General features: G+C 42.0%; 1 protein-coding gene across 1 annotated transcript in view; it reads left to right on the forward strand.

The window, feature by feature from the left end:
* The window catches only part of LOC121579686 (eukaryotic initiation factor 4A-I), a 63,480-nt gene that overhangs the window by 4,663 nt on the left and 40,278 nt on the right, over positions 1-18,539 (forward strand). The window contains exons 2-5 of the mRNA XM_041894487.2: positions 5,483-5,540; positions 5,780-5,912; positions 6,503-6,642; positions 7,344-7,512. Coding sequence (XP_041750421.1) covers positions 5,483-5,540; positions 5,780-5,912; positions 6,503-6,642; positions 7,344-7,512 — 500 coding nt within the window. The remainder of the gene's footprint in view (positions 1-5,482; positions 5,541-5,779; positions 5,913-6,502; positions 6,643-7,343; positions 7,513-18,539) is intronic.

Below are 18,539 nucleotides of genomic sequence, written 5' to 3' on the forward strand. Positions count from 1 at the left end.
AAACAAGTCCTATATCAACATAACCTGAAAGGCCGCTCAGCAAGGAAGAAGCCACTTCTCCAAAACCGCCATAAAAAAGCCAGACTACGGTTTGCCACTGCACATGGGGACAAAGATCGTACTTTTTGGAGAATTGTCCTCTGGTCTAATGAAACAAAAATAGAACTGTTTGGCCATAATGACCATCGTTATGTTTGGAGGAAAAAGGGGGACGCTTGCAAGCTGTGAAGCACGGGGGTGGCAGCATCATGCTGTGTGTGTGCTTTGCTGCAGGAGGGACTGGTGCACTTCACAAAATAGATGGCATCATGAGGAAGGAAAATGATGTGGATATATTGAAGCAACATCTCAAGACATCAGTCAGGAAGTTAAAGCTTGGTCCAAATGGACAATGACCCCAAGCATACTTCCAAAGTTGTGGCAAAATGGCTTAAGGACAACAAAGTCAAGGTATTGGAGTGGCCATCACAAAGCCCTGACCTCAAACCTATAGATCATTTGTGGGCAGAACTGAAAAAGCGAGTGCGAGCAAGGAGGCCTACAAACCTGACAGTTACACCAGCTCTGTCAAGAGGAATCGGCCAAAATTCACCCAACTTATTGTGGGAAGCTTGTGGAAGGCTACCCGAAATGTTTGACCCAAGTTAAACAATTTAAAGGCAATGCTACCAAATACTAATTGAGTGTATGTAAACTTCTGACCCACTGGGAATGTGATGAAAGAAATAAAAGCTGAAATAAATAATTCTCTCTACTATTATTCTGACATTTCACATTCTTAAAATAAAGTGGTGATCCTAACTGACCTAAGACAGGGAATCTTTACTAGGATAAATGTCAGGAATTGTGAAAAACTGAGTTTAAATGTATTTGGCTAAGGTGTAACTTCCGACTTCAACCTTATGCTGAGCACTTGTTGGCTGCTTTTCCTTCACTCTGCGGTCCAACTCATCCCAAACCATCTCAATTGGGTTGAGGTTGGGTGATTGTGGAGGCCAGGTCATTGATGCAGCACTCCATCACTCTCCTTCTTATTCAAATAGCCCTTACACAGCCTGGAGGTGTGTTGGGTCATTGTCCTGTTGAAAAACAAATGACAGTCCCAATAAGCTCAAACCAGATGGGTTGGCGTATCGCTGCAGAATGCTGTCGTAGCCCTGCTGGTTAAGTGTGCCTTGAATTCTAAATAAATCATCAACAGTGTCACCAGCAAAGCACCATCACACCACCTCCTCCATTCTTCACGGTGGAAACCACACATTCACATACTCTGCGTCTCACAAAGACATGGCGGTTGGAACCACAAATCTAAAATTTGGACACATCAGACCAAAGGACAGAATTTCCACCGGTCTAATGTCCATTGCTCGTGTTTCTTGGCCCAAGCAAGTCTCTTATTATTATTGGTGTCCTTTAGTAGTTTTTTTTGTTGCAGCAATTTGACCATGAAGGCCTGATTCACGCAGTCTCCTCTGAACAGTTGGATGTTGATGTCTGTTACTTGAACTATGTGAAGCACTTATTTGCGCTACAATTTCTGAGGCTGGTAACTAATGAACTCATCCTCTGTAGCAGAGGTAACTCTGGGTCTTCCTTTCCTGTGGCGGTCCTCATGAGAGCCAATTTCATCAGAGTGCTTGATGTTTTTTGCGACTGCACTTGAAGAAACTTTAAAAGTTCTAGAAATGTTCCGTATTGACTGACCTTCATGTCTTAAAAGTAATGATGGACTGTCATTTCTCTTTGCTTATTTGAGCTGTTCTTGCCATAATATGGACTTGTTCTTTTACAAAATAGGGCTGTCTTCTGTATACCCCCCTACCTTGTCACAACACAACTGATTGGCTCAAACGCATTAAGAAGGAAAGAAATTCCACAAATTAACTTTTAAGAAGGCACACCTGTTAATTGAAATGCATTCCAGGTGACTACCTCATGAAGCTGGTTGAGAGAATGCCAACAGTGTACAAAGCTGTCATCAAGGAAAAGGGTGGCTACTTTGAAGAATCTCATATAAAATTGTTGTTTATTTGTTTATCACTTTATTACGACATGATTCCATATGTTATTCAATAGTTTTGATGTCTATGCTATTATTCTACAATGTAGAAAATAGAAAAAATAAAGTACACCTTGGAATGAGTAGGTGTCCAAACTTTTGACAGGTACTGTAAGTATTCAGACCCTTTACTCTGTACTTTGTTGAAGCACCTTTGTTAGCGATTACAGCCTCAAGTCTTCTTGGGTATGACGCTACAAGCTTGCACACCTGTATTTGGGGAGTTTCTCCCATTCTTCTCTGAAGATCCTCTCCAGCTCTGTCAGGTTGGATGGGGAGCGTCGCTGCACAGCTATTTTCAAGTCTCTCCAGAGATGTTCGATCAGGTTTAAGTCCGGGCTCTGGCTGGGCCACTCAAGGACATTCAGAGACTTGTCCCGAAGCCACTCCTGCGTTGTCTTGGCTGTGTGCTTAGGGTCGTTGTCCTGTTGGAAGGTGAACCTTCGCCCCAGTCTGAGGTCCTGAGCACTCTGGAGCAGGTTTTCATCAAGGATCTCTCTGTACTTTGCTCCATTCATTGTTCCCTCGATCCTGACTAGTCCCCACAGCATGATGCTGACACCACCATGCTTCACCGTAGGGATGGTGCCAGGTTTCCTCCAGACGTGACGCTTGGCATTCAGGCCAAAGAGTTAAATCTTGGTTTAATCAGACCAGAGAATCTTGTTTGGTCTGAGAGTCCTTTAGGTGCCTTTTGGCAAACTAAGCGAGCTGTCATATCTCTTTTACTGAGGAGTTGCATCCATCTGGTCAGTCTACCATAAAGGCCAAATTGGTGGAGTGCTGCAGAGAGGGTTGTCCTTCTGGAAGGTTCTCCCATCTCCACAGAGGAACTCTGGAGCTCTGTCAGATTGATCATCGGGTTCTTGGTTACCTCCCTGACCAAAGCCCTTCGCCCCCGATTGCTCAGTTTGGCCGGGCGGCCAGCTCTAGGAAGAGTCTTGGTGGTCTTCCATTTAAGAATGGTGGCCAATGTGTTCTTGGGGACCTTCAATGCTGCAGAAATGTTTTGTTACCCTTCCCCAGATCTGTGCCTCGACACAATCCTGTCTCGGAGCTATACGGACAATTCCTTCAACCTCATGGCTTGGTTTTTGCTCTGACATGCACTGTCAACTGTGGGACGTTATATAGACAGGTGTGACTCCCGAGTGGTGCAGTGGTCTAAGGCACTGCATCGCAGTGCTAGCTGTGCCACTAGAGATCCTGGTTCGAGTCCAGGCTCTGTCGCAGCCGGCCGCAACCAGGAGACCCATGGGCGGCGCACAATTGGTCCAGCGTCGTCCAAGGTAGGGGAGGGTTTGGCCGGCAGGGATTCGTTTCGTTTCCCACGTGGGGCCAGTATGAAAAAAACTAACACAAAAAAACGTATGCATTCATTAACTGTAAGTCGCTCTGGATAAGAGTGTCTGCTAAATGACTGAAATGTAAATGTGTGTGGCTTTCCAAATCATGTCCAATCAAGTTGTAGAAACATCTCAAGGATGATCAATATAAACAGGACGCACATGAGCTCAATTTCGCGTCTCATTGCAAAGGGTCTGAATACTTATGTAAATAAGGTATGTTTTTTAATATTTTTATACATTAGCAAAAATGTATAACCTGTTTTTGCTTTGTCATGGGGTATTGTGTGTAGATTGAGGAAATTTTTAGAATAAGGCTGTAACGTTACAAAATTTGGAAAAAGTCAAGTGGTCTGAATACTTTCCGAATGCACTGTGTATGGTTAAAAAGTTAGACGGTTTTCTATGAGAATTTAGCATGCTTAGAGTGAATGGAATATCATCACAGGCATGATCAAATAGTGGTCACTGCTCAATAGAACTCTGTGGCGCTGCTCCGCGGCAGAACGGGGTTAACTTCGAACGTCAACTAACTAGTTGCTGCATATTTGTGAGTGAAGACATGGAATTTTTCTAAATGAAATCTGCTGAATACAAAACTAAATAGGGACTAAATATATATTTACTTACAAAGCTGACAGAATGTCAATATCCACCCTCCACAAAGACAATCTTTTGTTTTCATTGTATATTTCTGAGTCTTTCCATTTAAATCGCCATAGAAACGGCCCCTCAACATAGATCGATCGCCAATATAGGCAATGAAATTCCAGGATCTGGAGGTGAAAATGACAAAGGTAACAAGTTGATTTTGATTGGTCCAACCAGTTGAAACACCTCCAAATGTTACCACCTCACAACACCAAATATGGAAGAGATACAACCAAGAGCGGTGCATTCTAAACTAGAAATGGTCACAGCCAATTAATGATCTTATTTCATCAACACTGTTAAGTAGAAATATATTAAGGTTATAATATTGTAAAGAACAATCCTAATGATTAATCGTATGTAATTTATAATGACATGGGGCAAAGAAACCTATGTTTTGACATTAATTTCGTATCACCCTCTTGAATTGCACCGTTTTTCTCTACATTGTAAAGCAGTGAGTGAACGCCCTATACTTTAATATTATAGAAACTATGCTAATAATAATAATCAGGATGTTTCCAATTGGGTAAATGCAGATGGACAAGCCCCATGTTTCAGCCTACCGGTAGGCTTATGTATTTATAGCCATTATTTTACGTCATCAAGCACAGTCTTTTATCCACAACAAAGACAGTCTGATGGAAACACAACTCTGGTGGGGAATGCAAAAACCCCCCGAAAAGTTGTAAATTGCATGGCAACCTAGCTAGTGATACTCTATATAATGACGAGATCGTCTTGTCTCTGCCCTAACAATGGGAGTCGTTGGCGGAAAGGCAGGCGAAAGGAGGCGAGATCAGGAGGGAACATTCTAGCCAATGAGAGGGCAGATAACGCGTGTGAACAACAGACAACTACGATATAAAATATTTTTTCTCAAATTTGGGGAGATACCACGTGCGTCCACTTATACCAGTACGTTCGTAACGAACTAAACATTACGAAACTTTTCTATTCGATCAAATACGCCTCACTTAGCAACTTAGCAATCACATGTTTCGTTGACCAAATCCGACACTCTCATAGACCTCCATTAAAAAAAATCCCCAATTGGTCTGCTTATCGCTGTATTCTGGCGTGGACAGATTGATGGGAGTGGAGCCTCTCGCTTTACCTCGTCCTCTCAGAATGTATCACGCAATTTAGGTGTGTGCCTCAGCTTTTGCATTGCTGGTCGCCAGCAACGATGGTGGCGTACCAAAACGACCATTTTATGCGAGTTTATTGAACATGGCTGCCTCAATGCAATCATTGGCACTACATGGGTTGAATTCAGGCATGCCATGCTCATTACAATCACACTCTGGAATTACACCCCTTTCTTGTTAGAAATTTAGTTTTTTCCCATGACATCATTATAAATAGCAAATGTATGCAACGTGACATGTATCATGAAGTATTGACATTGAACATTTTCCTCCAGAGACCTCTCCAACAGAGACAATGGCCCAGAGGGCATGGAGCCAGATGGCATCATTGAGGTAAGTGGTGTGTGTGTCAGGCTACACTTTGTCAAAAGTTGGATAAAGGACAGGTTGCATTGTTGAATATTTGAATGGCAGGTAGTCCAATGGGATGGAAGAAGAGATGCAAGTATCTCACACCCACAATCAGGGTCTTGCATGGTTTTCTGTCTCCGCTGGCTGTAAAACAGTACTGGGGTTTGTGTTGGGGTGCTATTTAAACTGACCGTGCTCAACGTTATTTTTTCTCTCCACAGAGTAACTGGAATGAGATCGTGGACAGCTTCGATGAGATGGCCCTGCGTGAGACTCTTCTGAGAGGAATCTATGCCTATGGTTTTGAGAAACCGTCTGCCATTCAGCAGAGGGCCATCCTCCCTTGTATCAAGGGTAAGTACAAGCTTCCTAAAATATAAACTCGCGCACACACACAGGATATAACCTCTGCAAGTTGTTTATTTTGTTCACGTTTCAGTCAGACCTTTTTCCAGATGGGTATAAGCTAAGGTTCCAAATGCCTATTATGTGTTGATTTTTGAACATTGCTTTTTGCTTCAAGATGATCTAGCCTAAGTTGTCGCTGACTGAAGTTGCATGAGCTTCTATACTTACATACTTACTTAATCCTCTTAATTCCTATGTAGAACATAAGGTTTTCTTGAGAGATCATACTATACTGGCTTTTATTTATTCCAGAGTATACCCGTCAGGTTTGGAGACGTTGTCAATCACGCCTTTCATTTTTGTATTATTTTCATGCAAGTTAATGATTAAGCTTGCACGTTTCCTAAGCTTCAAAACAGTGTGACCCAAATGCCTTTCAAGCTTATCCTTGGTCTTAGTAACTAGGAACCAAATTGGATGAAACGGGGAGGGACCTAACTGAATTTGTTCAATAAGAAACGCTTGTTTTTGTTTTCTGTTGCAAAATGTTTTGCTACGGTGTGAACAAATGAATACGACCCTTCATTCCCCACCAGGTTATGACGTCATTGCACAGGCCCAGTCCGGCACAGGGAAGACTGCCACGTTCGCCATCTCCATCCTCCAGCAGATTGATATCGAGCTGAAGGGCACCCAGGCCTTGGTTCTCGCTCCCACCCGAGAGCTGGCTCAGCAGGCAGGTTGCACAAACATTCAATTGCCCTAAAAACAGTCTACTGTAAATGCAACTCCTGTACCCTTTCCACAGTCGTAACGATGCTGTACGGTGCTGCCTCTGGTATTTTAATATCACATGGTCCTTTCCAGTACGGTTCTAGCAACTATAGTGGATGAGTAACCAGACCAGCACAGTACAGCTTGGCTCGGCTCTGCTCCATAGTGTGAATCAAACCATGTACTATAATGTGCCACCCCTGTCTCTGGGCAAGGCAGTGTCTTTGAGTGGCACTGAGTATTACATCTGTCAGGGGGAGAGAGACAAAGCCATATTCATCCCAGCCGACTCTGTGCAGTGAGCAACAGGCTGGTTCATGCTATGGGCACAAACTCATAATTGAGTTACAAAAATCGGATTCCTTATGAATATTGTTGCTTGGCAAAGTAATCCAAATTTGTACGAAAAAGCTAAAAGTATCTTGAACATGGAATTACCTTGACTAAGAACATATGGAATATGATTGTAATGCGGGTCTTCATGGGTATTGTGTGCATGTAAATGTAGTAAAATTTGTGCCAGAGGGAAAGCTTTCCCTTGCCACTGTGCTTCTGCTTGCTCTCTGGGGTCTAGGCTGGGTTACTCTAAAAGCACTTTGTGACAACTGCTGATGTGAAAAAGGGCTTTAATAAATTGTATTGACTCCCTCTCCTCTTCAATAGATCCAGAAGGTGATCCTGGCCCTCGGTGACTACATGGGAGCCTCCTGCCATGCCTGTATTGGCGGCACAAACGTCCGCAACGAGGTGACTAAGCTCCAGGCTGAGGCTCCCAACATAGTGGTTGGAACGCCAGGCCGCGTGTTTGACATGTTGAACCGCAAGTTCCTCTGTGAGTAATGACCTCAGGGTCTTTGTTTACGTTTGTGTTATTCTGCATTTCTAAAAAAAAATATTGTGACCAGATTTGTATAGATAGGTTGGAACCGGTTCAGGGAACAGAACCAGAAATTGACTAAATGTTTAGAGGAACAGAATCAGAACCTGATGTGGAAAATGATCACTATACTTATTAAAAATCTTCCAGAGTTTTTGTAGAATCAAGATAGACTTTATTACATAGAGCAACGAAAGCCGAGCTGGTCTGCAGAGCAACTCTCGTCTACCTCTCAGCTCTCCGTTTATATAGTCATATTCACATACATCTTAGCTTATAGCCCCTCCCTCTTGGGTTCCCCCACCACCATCCTCAGTTTCCCCCTCTCGACCGCTCCGCCCACTTCCTTAGTCTATGATAGCGGCTAAATTTGACTTTTATTCAGTTTAGAATCAATAGTAGTACCATCAATCAAGCCCTTGCCATGCACAAATAATCATGTTCAGTTTAAACTGTTCAACCCTGGCTTGACCTGAAGATTGATTGTTGGACATGACACGTCCACACTCAATCTCTCAAACATACCCAAATCCCAACTCCCCTCTCCCGTCATGCTGCAATTACTCATGATTAGTCTAAACTCTGTTCAACTCTGGCTCCGCTCTCAGGACTTTGTTTGAATAGATAGGCAAAAGGCAACAGTCTGGTTTCAGTCTCTAATAAGGTAGGACAACCATGGATTAGGTAAGAGCGAGGAATTTGACCCGAGGTCAGATCCCCATTTCACACACACCCAGTGAAAGGAACCAATTAAGTTATTGCCTAGCAACAGAGAATTCTGACTATATGTTCGTCATGTGGGGCGGCAGGTAGCTTAGTGGGTAAGAGCGTTGTGCCAGTAACCGAAAGGTCGCTGGTTCTAATCCCCGAGCCGACTAGGTGAAAAATCTGTCGATGTGCCCTTGAGCAAGGCACTTAATCCTAATTGCTCCTGTAAGTCGCTCTGGATAAGAGCGTCTGCTAAATGACTAAAAATAAAAAAAAATTTCAAAAAAAAAATGGTCTGTGATTAACTTTGTTTAGCAATAGTTTACTGAAAAATCTTCATCATGGGACTATCATTGGTCCCAAATCCTTACAAAAGTATATAATGATTAATATAGTAACTAACATAAGAATAATTGTTTATGCTATCAAGCACAATCCTTGCATTTAAGGTTATAGTTTTGAAACATTAAGATTCAAAGTTTCTACTCAACAAAACCATATACGTGTATCCTAACACATTAAAACTAACGTAGCGTTGTTTTAACCATAATATCTAGGGCATGTTGAGAGTAGTGTCAACATCTTTAGCTCACATAACGTCTTTACCCATATCACAAGTAGTATATCAATCTAAAGAATCAATATCAATATGTAATCCATTAATTGCAGTGTTAACATCTTTAGTTATTAACATATTAATAACTTATTCAAATCAATCAGTCATCTTACAACTCATAATCATAATCAAATGAATTACCCAAAACAAATTTAGAATGACAATTCTTAGTTATTCACCTTGGTTCCATCACTCAAAGTTAAAACCCTCACCTTAGCACCCATTGACACTGGCAGTTTATATTAACATACAGTATAATTATCCATAATTCAGTATCTCAATGCATTCTTAGTCTAAATTACTATACATTTAGCACTGTGTATACCTTCTTAACCAACCTAATACCCCAAATAACAATCCCTTCCTCCACCGGCACTCAATCTTCTGGCGTGTCTTCATTATGTTCTTCAGATAGGCCCCGTGTAGCTCAGTTGGTAGAGCATGGCATTTGCAATGCCAGGGTTGTGGGTTTGATTCCCACGGGGGGCCAGTATGAAAAATTTATGCACTCACTAACTGTAAGTCGCTCTGGATAAGATCGTCTGCTAAATGACTCAAATGTAAATGTAAGATAGCTTCATAGTTCAGCTTGGATTGCCCATGACAATGTCCCAATTCCAATGTCACACCTGAGCCGCCCCACCTCTACCCCCATTCTGTTTTGTCCATTTGCCAACCAGTATACCAGCACCATGAGAGATGTTATATTTGAACAGATCTCTTTTCATTCCCACTCCACATGGACTCCTGTCATACTCTTGAGAGAAAATGCATAAGAGAAAAGGCAGTTGATTGCTTCGATTGGATGCTGGTTCTGATTTAGGTCTCTTGGTAGAAGTGGCGCTGGACAGGAACGTCTTCAACGCCTTTGTTGCTCCTCTTCAGCCGGGTAGAGCGTTTTTATTGAGGTTCACACCGTTCTGGACAGAATTTTCTCTGCTATGCATTAAGACACCATCCGTAGTAACCTCGAGAAAGGGCAGATCATAACAGTTTAGTTGAGTTCATTTCCAATCCAAAACATCCCTATAAGCATTGACTATATGACTAATTATTATGTTTCACCAATTATTCTTAACACCAATTTCTAATACTTGACCCTGCTGCCTGATAGATTTTTCTTTGAGGGGTCCCTGCATTCCAAAGGCTATCTGTATAAATGCCACCGTTTCACATTCTCCCTTGAATTCTCCCAAATTATATAACCCAATTGTTTTATTGTAACACTCATATTTTTGCTCATAGTCTATTTGATATTTCTCTGGTGTTTCCCTTTTCCTTGTCTCTATTCTAACATCTCATTGCTTACACGTCTCTCCCCATTGGTTGATTATAAAATTGTTTATATTTAGGATTTCCTAAATATGACAAACATTCTGCTGGGCAATATGGTCTTTCGGAGTTCCTTAGATAACAGAAGTTGTGGTTGAACATAGCACAGTCCTGGTAACTGTGGGGATTTGGAACTACTGTTAGTTATTTTAAAGGAGATGAAGTGCATAATAGACAGTTTTCTTTCTTTAGTTTTAATGTAGTATATTGTGCCCATCTATACCAGTCATTGTTTAGCGCCTCCTTCCATTCCCTTTCTTCTGCTTTTGGTATGGCTCTAACATGTAAGGGGTTTAGTGCACTTTCCCAAGGAATAACTACTTCAACAACACTTCCCCCTGGAAATGTAGCACTTATAAGTACTACATAAAATTGTTTATCTAAGTCTTGGGCTTCTACCCTTATGTCTATGATCCACCTGTCTTTTTCTGTTATTATCTTAAGGTCACAGTTACCCCATGTGATTTCCCCATACTCCTTGTGCTGGTTCCTCCCACACCAATAACCATTTGACCCTCGTACTTTAATAGCGATTCATTTCTGTATTTTAGTTAAGGTTCCTGCTTGTGCAGGAATATACATTTTAATCCTGTCTGTTTCTCTTCTCTGTCTTGATCTTTTGCTCTTTACTATTGTCAGTATGCCATTCCCCTTATTTATAGGGGGACTAGTCAAAGGCAGAGAAATCAATGATGGGGATATCTGGTGCGTCTTGGATGTCTGGAATATCTTGGAGGTCTGGGATCTCTTGGAGGTCTTGTAGGTCTGGGAGAATCAGCAAGAGCACGTAGCTCATCAGTAGCATTCCCAATGCCATTCTCCCCCATCTCATGATTCTGGCCAGCTCCATCATCCTCAGCTCCCTCATCTCTATGTAGTCGGTTACCTCGTGGTACTCTGGTACAGTGGATTAGATGATACCAGGTCGATCTCCCCTCTATCCGTACAGCCGTTGGTGTAGCCTGGATGACGATGTATGGTCCCTTTAGCTCTTAACCTTCTTCCGTCACTAGGGTCTCTGGATCAGCCAGAGTCCCTCTCAATCCATTGACATTGGTCTTGGGAGAGTTTCCTTCTGGCAGTTTACCAATAGGGAAGCTCGGAGTCAACGCTGCAGACACATAAACACAGACAGACACAAAATAAAACTATGCTACCCAACGGCGGGGCCATCTTCCTCTCCTGGGGTTGGAACACTCCTACGGTGGGACACATGGATCTAAGTATCTGTCTCTGCCACTTTCACCGTCATTGAGGTAGCCAACAACACCTGGTACAGGCCCCTCCACCTAGGGTCTTTCCAGCTCTTTCTTCTGTAGTCTTTTACCGCCACATAGTCTCCAGGGTGCAGAAAATGCTCAGATTCTCCTGCTCAGTTGGGCAGAGTTGCCTTCACCCATGGGAAGAAAGTCTTAAGAACATTGTTAGGTTAGGTGAGACACATTATGCTACTGTGCACCTCCTTGCAGCTTGTTGCAGTCCACTCGTTTCATAGACAGGCCTCCTCTACTCCCTGCCTCCTACCACAACTATACTTTCACATTAAACATTTAACCTAACCCATAACACATTAATTACTACTGCTCATATACTTAATACAATTTGCATATTTTACCAAAAAGCCCCATGCGACCAGTACTTCCCCCCCCTTTGGACACATGACTCACATCGTGATTCATGCGTTCAAAAAACAACACAACAACTTTTCCTGTTAAACCAAAATAATAAATGAAATTAAAATGACATCTTAACTTAATTGTATCCCATAAGATTACTCAAGGAATAGCAAAATTAGGTAGTGACAGGTATCCCTCATTCAGGACTCGCTCTCTCACTCTGTCGTTGTCATGGTTGGAATAATATATAGGACTATTGCCAAATTGTAAACTTCTTCATAATTATCAGTGTTATAAATGACCCTCAACCCGGTAGAATAAATTACCTTAAACTCATCATCCTATGTCACTCGGTTTTTCAGTGTGGGTGATCAAATCACACTAGAAAGTCAGGACAAAGGTCAGAGGTAATTCAAACCCTTCAAAGAAGTGTTTCATTCTATAGTAGACTAATCATAAACAACAGTCAAAACATTTCATACATTTTTGTGTACAGTTAGTCCTTAGTACAGCTCTTTTCAAAAGAACTCACATGTATTTACTTAACTCACTCAGTAAATAAAACCTCAGAAAATTCCATGTGTGTGCCCCTTTAAGATATATAGTTTCCAACCCGTGAAAATAACCCTAAAATAAAACCCCTATATAACTAACATTTATTAATAAGTGTGTAGTTTGTGGTTATTTGAAAAGCATATAGTAAAACAACAAACAAAAATGGCCAGGCCTTATCTATAGTCTCGGGAAACATTTCAAAGAAAGAGAAAATCACTCCCCCTATTTTCCTGGAAGAAAAAGTGCACATTCCGTTAGTTTCCATTTTAATACCTCTTAACCAGTCCAAACAATTCAAATTCGAAAATCCTCACTTTCTATTGAATTTACCAGTCCACATCTCCGCCTCCACCAACTCAGAAAACCCTCAAGACCATCACTCGTGACTCCTCCCCTCCCCTGTCAATTCCACAATCCAGTGCACATAAAACGAAATAAAGTCTCATGAGATTAAAACCCCTAGGCTTTTCCAACATGCTTCATGACTTCGAAAACTCAAATTCCCAAATATGCTATCTCTTGCCTTGTTGGTTGTACTTTCCTACATGCCTTGTGGCCCCTCTCTACCAAAATAGTTTACTAATGTGATGATGTTCTGGCCTATCAGTGTTCCCATCTTCCACGCCCATAACAATTCACTACAACACAAAACTCCTCAAATTCACACCTATCAGCGATTGTTTAAATGCAGCGTGATACAACGTTTGCCTATTTTTAACCATCATTCGTGCTGTCGCCCATATACAGTCGTGGTCAAAAGTTTTGAGAATGACACAAATACTAATTTTCACAAAGTCTGCTGCCTCAGTTTTGATGATGGCAATTTGCATATACTCCAGGATGTCATGAAGAGTGATCAGATGACTTGCAATTAATTGCAAAGTCCCTCTTTGCCATGAAAATGAACTTAATCCCCCCCAAAAACATTTCCACTGCATTTCAGCCCTGCCACAAAAGGACCAGCTGACATCATGTAAGTGATTCTCTCGTTAACACAGGTGAGAGTGTTGACGGGGACAAGGCTGGAGATCACTCTGTCATGCTGATTGAGTTAGTATAACAGACTGGAAGCTTTAAAAGGAGGGCGGTGCTTGAAATCATTGTTCTTCCTCTGTTAACCATGGTTACCTGCAAGGAAACACGTGCCGTCATCATTGCTTTGCACAAAAAGGGCTTCACAGGCAAGGATATTGCTGCTAGTAAGATTGCACCTAAATCAACCATTTATCGGATCATAAAGAACTTCAAGGAGAGAGGTTCAATTGTTGTGAAGAAGGTGTCAGGGCGCCCAAGAAAGTCCAGCAAGCGCCAGGACCGTCTCCTAACGTTGATTCAGCTGCGGGATCGGGGCACCATCAGTGCAGAGCTTGCTCAGGAATTGCAGCAGGCAGGTGTGAGTGCATCTGCACGCACAGTGAGGCGAAGACTTTTGGAGGATGTATTGGTGTCAAGAAGGGCAGCAAAGAAGCCACTTCTCTCCAGGAAAAACATCAGGGACAGACTGATATTCTGCAAAAGGTACAGGGATTGGACTGCTGAGGACTGGGGTAAAGTCATTTTCTCTTGGGCATCCGGAAAACACCTTGTCCGGAGAAGGCAAGGTGAGCGCTACCATCAGTCTTGTGTCATGCCAACAGTATAGCATCCTGAGACCATTCATGTGTGGGGTTGCTTCTCAGCCAAGGGAGTGGGCTCACTCACAATTTTGCCTAAGAACACAGCCATGAATAAAGAATGGTACCAACACATCCTCCGAGAGCAACTTCTCCCAACCATCCAAGAACAGTTTGTTGACGACCAATTCATTTCCCAGCATGATGGAGCACCTTGCCATAAGGCAAAAGTGATAACTAAGTGGCTCGGGGAACAAAACATCGACATTTTGGGTCCATTGCCAGGAAACTCCCCAGACCTTAATCCCATTGAGAACTTGTGGTCGATCCTCAAGAGGCGGGTGGACAAACAAAAACCCACAAATTCTGACAAACTCCAAGCATTGATTATGCAAGAATGTGCTGCCATCAGTCAGGGTGTGGCCCAGAAGTTAATTGACAGCATGCCAGGGCGGATTGCAGAGGTCTTGAAAAAGAAGGGTCAACACTGCAAATATTGATTCTTTGCATAAACTTAATGTAATTGTCAATAAAAGCCTTTGACACTTATGGAATGCTTGTAATTATACTTCAGTATACCATAGTAACATCTGACAAAAATATCTCATAACACTGAAGCAGCGAACTTTGTGAAGACCAATACTTGTGTCATTCTCAAAACATTTGACCATGACTGTATACTGCCAATTTACATGTCACCTTTCAGAATCCATTATCTTTGACTCTCAGAAAGATTCTCTAACCCCACTAAATGTAATACTTTTCCCTGTCGCAAATACAGTCAATTTCTCAGTGTAAGGAATCAGTGATTTTTGAGCCCAAGCATTTATTAAAATGTTGTTTGAGACGTGGTCTCCTACATCTCCCTTAACCTTCATACTGTAGGGGACTTCCATCAATCCTAGAAGAAAGACTCCCACTCAAGACACATCAGACATTACCACGTTTCATTAAGTGGAATATACGCCTATAAAATAACAAACCCACAACCACTTTCCGGTAATCTAATCATTTCAACCTGTTGCATTGATTTAGTAAAAATATAAATTTGTTGTTTAATCAATCCAGAACCCTACCATTTTAATAGTCAAAATTACCTGCCATCCATTTTCAACGTACCAGAAATAGATTTACCATTTTAGAATTCAGTAACTGTTTGCATAAATCACTGGTGTTACTCAAACTATAGCACTGCGTAGTAATAATTAGAATTTGTCCAATAACCTTTCCAATTCACCTATTCAGACCTCTGCTTCAAATATCCCACTGCGTATCTTACAGTGGGGAAAAAAAGTATTTAGTCAGCCACCAATTGTACAAGATCTCCCACTTAAAAAGATGAGAGAGGCCTGTAATTATCATCATAGGTACACGTCAACTATGACAGACAAAATGAGAAAGAAAAATCCAGAAAATCACATTGTAGGATTTTTAATGAATTTATTTGCAAATTATGGTGGAAAATAAGTATTTGGTCAATAACAAAAGTTTCTCAATACTTTGTTATATACCCTTTGTTGGCAATGACACAGGTCAAACGTTTTCTGTAAGTCTTCACAAGGTTTTCACACACTGTTGCTGGTATTTTGGCCCATTCCTCCATGCAGATCTCCTCTAGAGCAGTGATGTTTTGGGGCTGTCGCTGGGCAACACGGACTTTCAACTCCCTCCAAAGACTTTCTATGGGGTTGAGATCTGGAGACTGGCTAGGCCACTCCAGGACCTTGAAATGCTTCTTACGAAGCCACTCCTTCATTGCCCGGGCGGTGTGTCTGGGATCATTGTCATGCTGAAAGACCCAGCCACGTTTCATCTTCAATGCCCTTGCTGATGGAAGGAGGTTTTCACTCAAAATCTCACGATACATGGCCCCATTCATTCTTTCCTTTACACGGATCAGTCGTCCTGGTCCCTTTGCAGAAAAACAGCCCCAAAGCATGATGTTTCCACCCCCATGCTTCACAGTAGGTATGGTGTTCTTTGGATGCAACTCAGCATTCTTTGTCCTCCAAACACGACGAGTTGAGTTTTTACCAAAAAGTTCTATTTTGGTTTCATCTGACCATATGACATTCTCCCAATCCTCTTCTGGATCATCCAAATGCACTCTAGCAAACTTCAGACGGGCCTGGACATGTACTGGCTTAAGCAGGGGGACACGTCTTTGCACTGCAGGATTTGAGTCCCTGGCGGCGTAGTGTGTTACTGATGGTAGGCTTTGTTACTTTGGTCCCAGCTCTCTGCAGGTCATTCACTAGGTCGCCCCGTGTGGTTCTGGGATTTTTGCTCACCGTTCTTGTGATCATTTTGACCCCCACGGGGTGAGATCTTGCGTGGAGCCCCAGATTGAGGGAGATTATCAGTGGTCTTGTATGTCTTCCATTTCCTAATAATTGCTACCACAGTTGATTTCTTCAAACCAAGCTGCTTACCTATTGCAGATTCAGTCTTCCCAGCCTGGTGCAGGTCTACAATTTTGTTTCTGGTGTCCTTTGACAGCTCTTTGGTCTTGGCCATAGTGGAGTTTGGAGTGTGACTGTTTGAGGTTGTGGACAGGTGTCTTTTATACTGATAACAAGTTCAAACAGGTGCCATTAATACAGGTAACGAGTGGAGGACAGAGGAGCCTCTTAAAGAAGAAGTTACAGGTCTGTGAGAGCCAGAAATCTTGCTTGTTTGTAGGTGACCAAATACTTATTTTCCACCATAATTTGCAAATAAATTCATTAAAAATCCTGCAATGTGATTTTCTGGATTTTTTTCTCTCAATTTGTCTGTCATAGTTGACGTGTACCTATGATGAAAATTACAGGCCTCTCTCATCTTTTTAAGTGGGAGAACTTGCACAATTGGTGGCTGACTAAATACTTTTTTCCCCCACTGTACATCTCTATATCGCCCAGCGAGCACAACTCTTTCACCCGCACACTAAATCATGACATTAGTAAAGTCTATCCACAAACCATCAATAACTCATAACATATTTGCATTCACATTACTGGAAGGCATTATTTTAATTCCAGTCTACTCAAACACTTCCACATTTCCCAATGAACCTACTTTCCTTTTAACCCAGAAAACCCTCTACAATCTCTATCATCCTCTACCTCTGTCTTTCCATTTAACGCTACTTTAGCAGGTGAACAGTTATTTTTAAATTATAGTCAAAACAAACAAAACATCTCTTCACAGAGAAGCCACTAATTACTATGTTACCCCAGACCGCCATGAGTTGGTAGGACAATCCCTTTCAGATAATCCAATCATTGCAACCAGTGATCCGGGTCAACAACATCAATGTACCAGATCTGCTTCCGTCCCTCTCCTCGCCCCAACCTGGGCTCGAACCAGGCACCCTCTGAACACATCAACAACTTCGTCCCACGAAGCATCGTTACCTATCGCTCCACAAAAGCCGCGGCCCTTGCAGAGCAAGAGAAACAACTACTTCCAGGTCTCAGAGCGAGTGACCTCATCGATGGAACGCTACTAGCGCGCACCACTAACTAGCTAGCCATTTCACACCGGTTACACTCACCCCCCTTTGACCACCTCCTTTTCCGCAGCAAACAGTGATCCGGCTACACCAAACTTAACCCATTACGTCCCTTACAGCTCGCTCGAGTTCAGCGAGCCCCAGTCGCTAACATCCGCAGACTAAAACATGGAAACGCTTCTATTCTTACTAGTAGATAACAAATAAAACCCATTCTCAACCAACGTTCTGCGTTTACCTCTATCGTAAGGTCAAAAACGACTTTCACAATACTAGATTGCTGTTTTAGCCTTATGTTTGGTTCAGTGTCTTTGTTAGGATGTAGGCCACCAATATTTTCCTTACTGTTTTCCTCATGCCTAATTGTTCTCTTATTATTGTCTCTCATTTTGGACTAACCCACTGAACTTCTCTCAATACTTATAGACACTTCTAATTGAGGATCTCCTATTGTTTTCCTGTCTGCCCTTTCCCTCTTATGCCCTGAGCTCTTCCCCTAATGTCAGCCAAGGTTCAACCTGTTCATCTATTGGGATTATTAGAAAATACAACCTTTTGTCCAATTCCTTTCTACTATCCCAGCCCAATCTATATATGGCCACTCTTCTCTTGCTTCTGCTAAATGTGTTATTTCTGTTAGCGATCTCAGCTAAAAGTTTTTATATTCCTCAGTTAATGGTATCTTTCTCCCTAATATATCTTCATACTCTGCTTCTTTCCAAAAATGTGTTTTTATCCCTTGTGCTCCTCCTTTTAATATTATTTTATTCTCTTTGTCCCCGTGCTCCACTTCCCATTAAGATAACACACTCACTTCCCTGTGCTTCGGTATTATATTCTTATTTTTCTTTGTTCCCTTATCTTATCTCAAACATATAAAATACCCCCCTCACTTTCCTCCTTAGGTATTTTCCCAGTGGTCTATTCAATCTTAGGTCACTAAACCACCCCCTATTGTCCCCTAATAATATTCACGTTACTATTTTCTCAAATATTCCTACGTTTCCATTTTCGTACTCTACTTTAGGTATCCCTAATATATCTTC

Source organism: Coregonus clupeaformis, chromosome 13 (assembly GCF_020615455.1).
Source record: "Coregonus clupeaformis isolate EN_2021a chromosome 13, ASM2061545v1, whole genome shotgun sequence".
Lineage (NCBI taxonomy): Eukaryota > Metazoa > Chordata > Actinopteri > Salmoniformes > Salmonidae > Coregonus > Coregonus clupeaformis.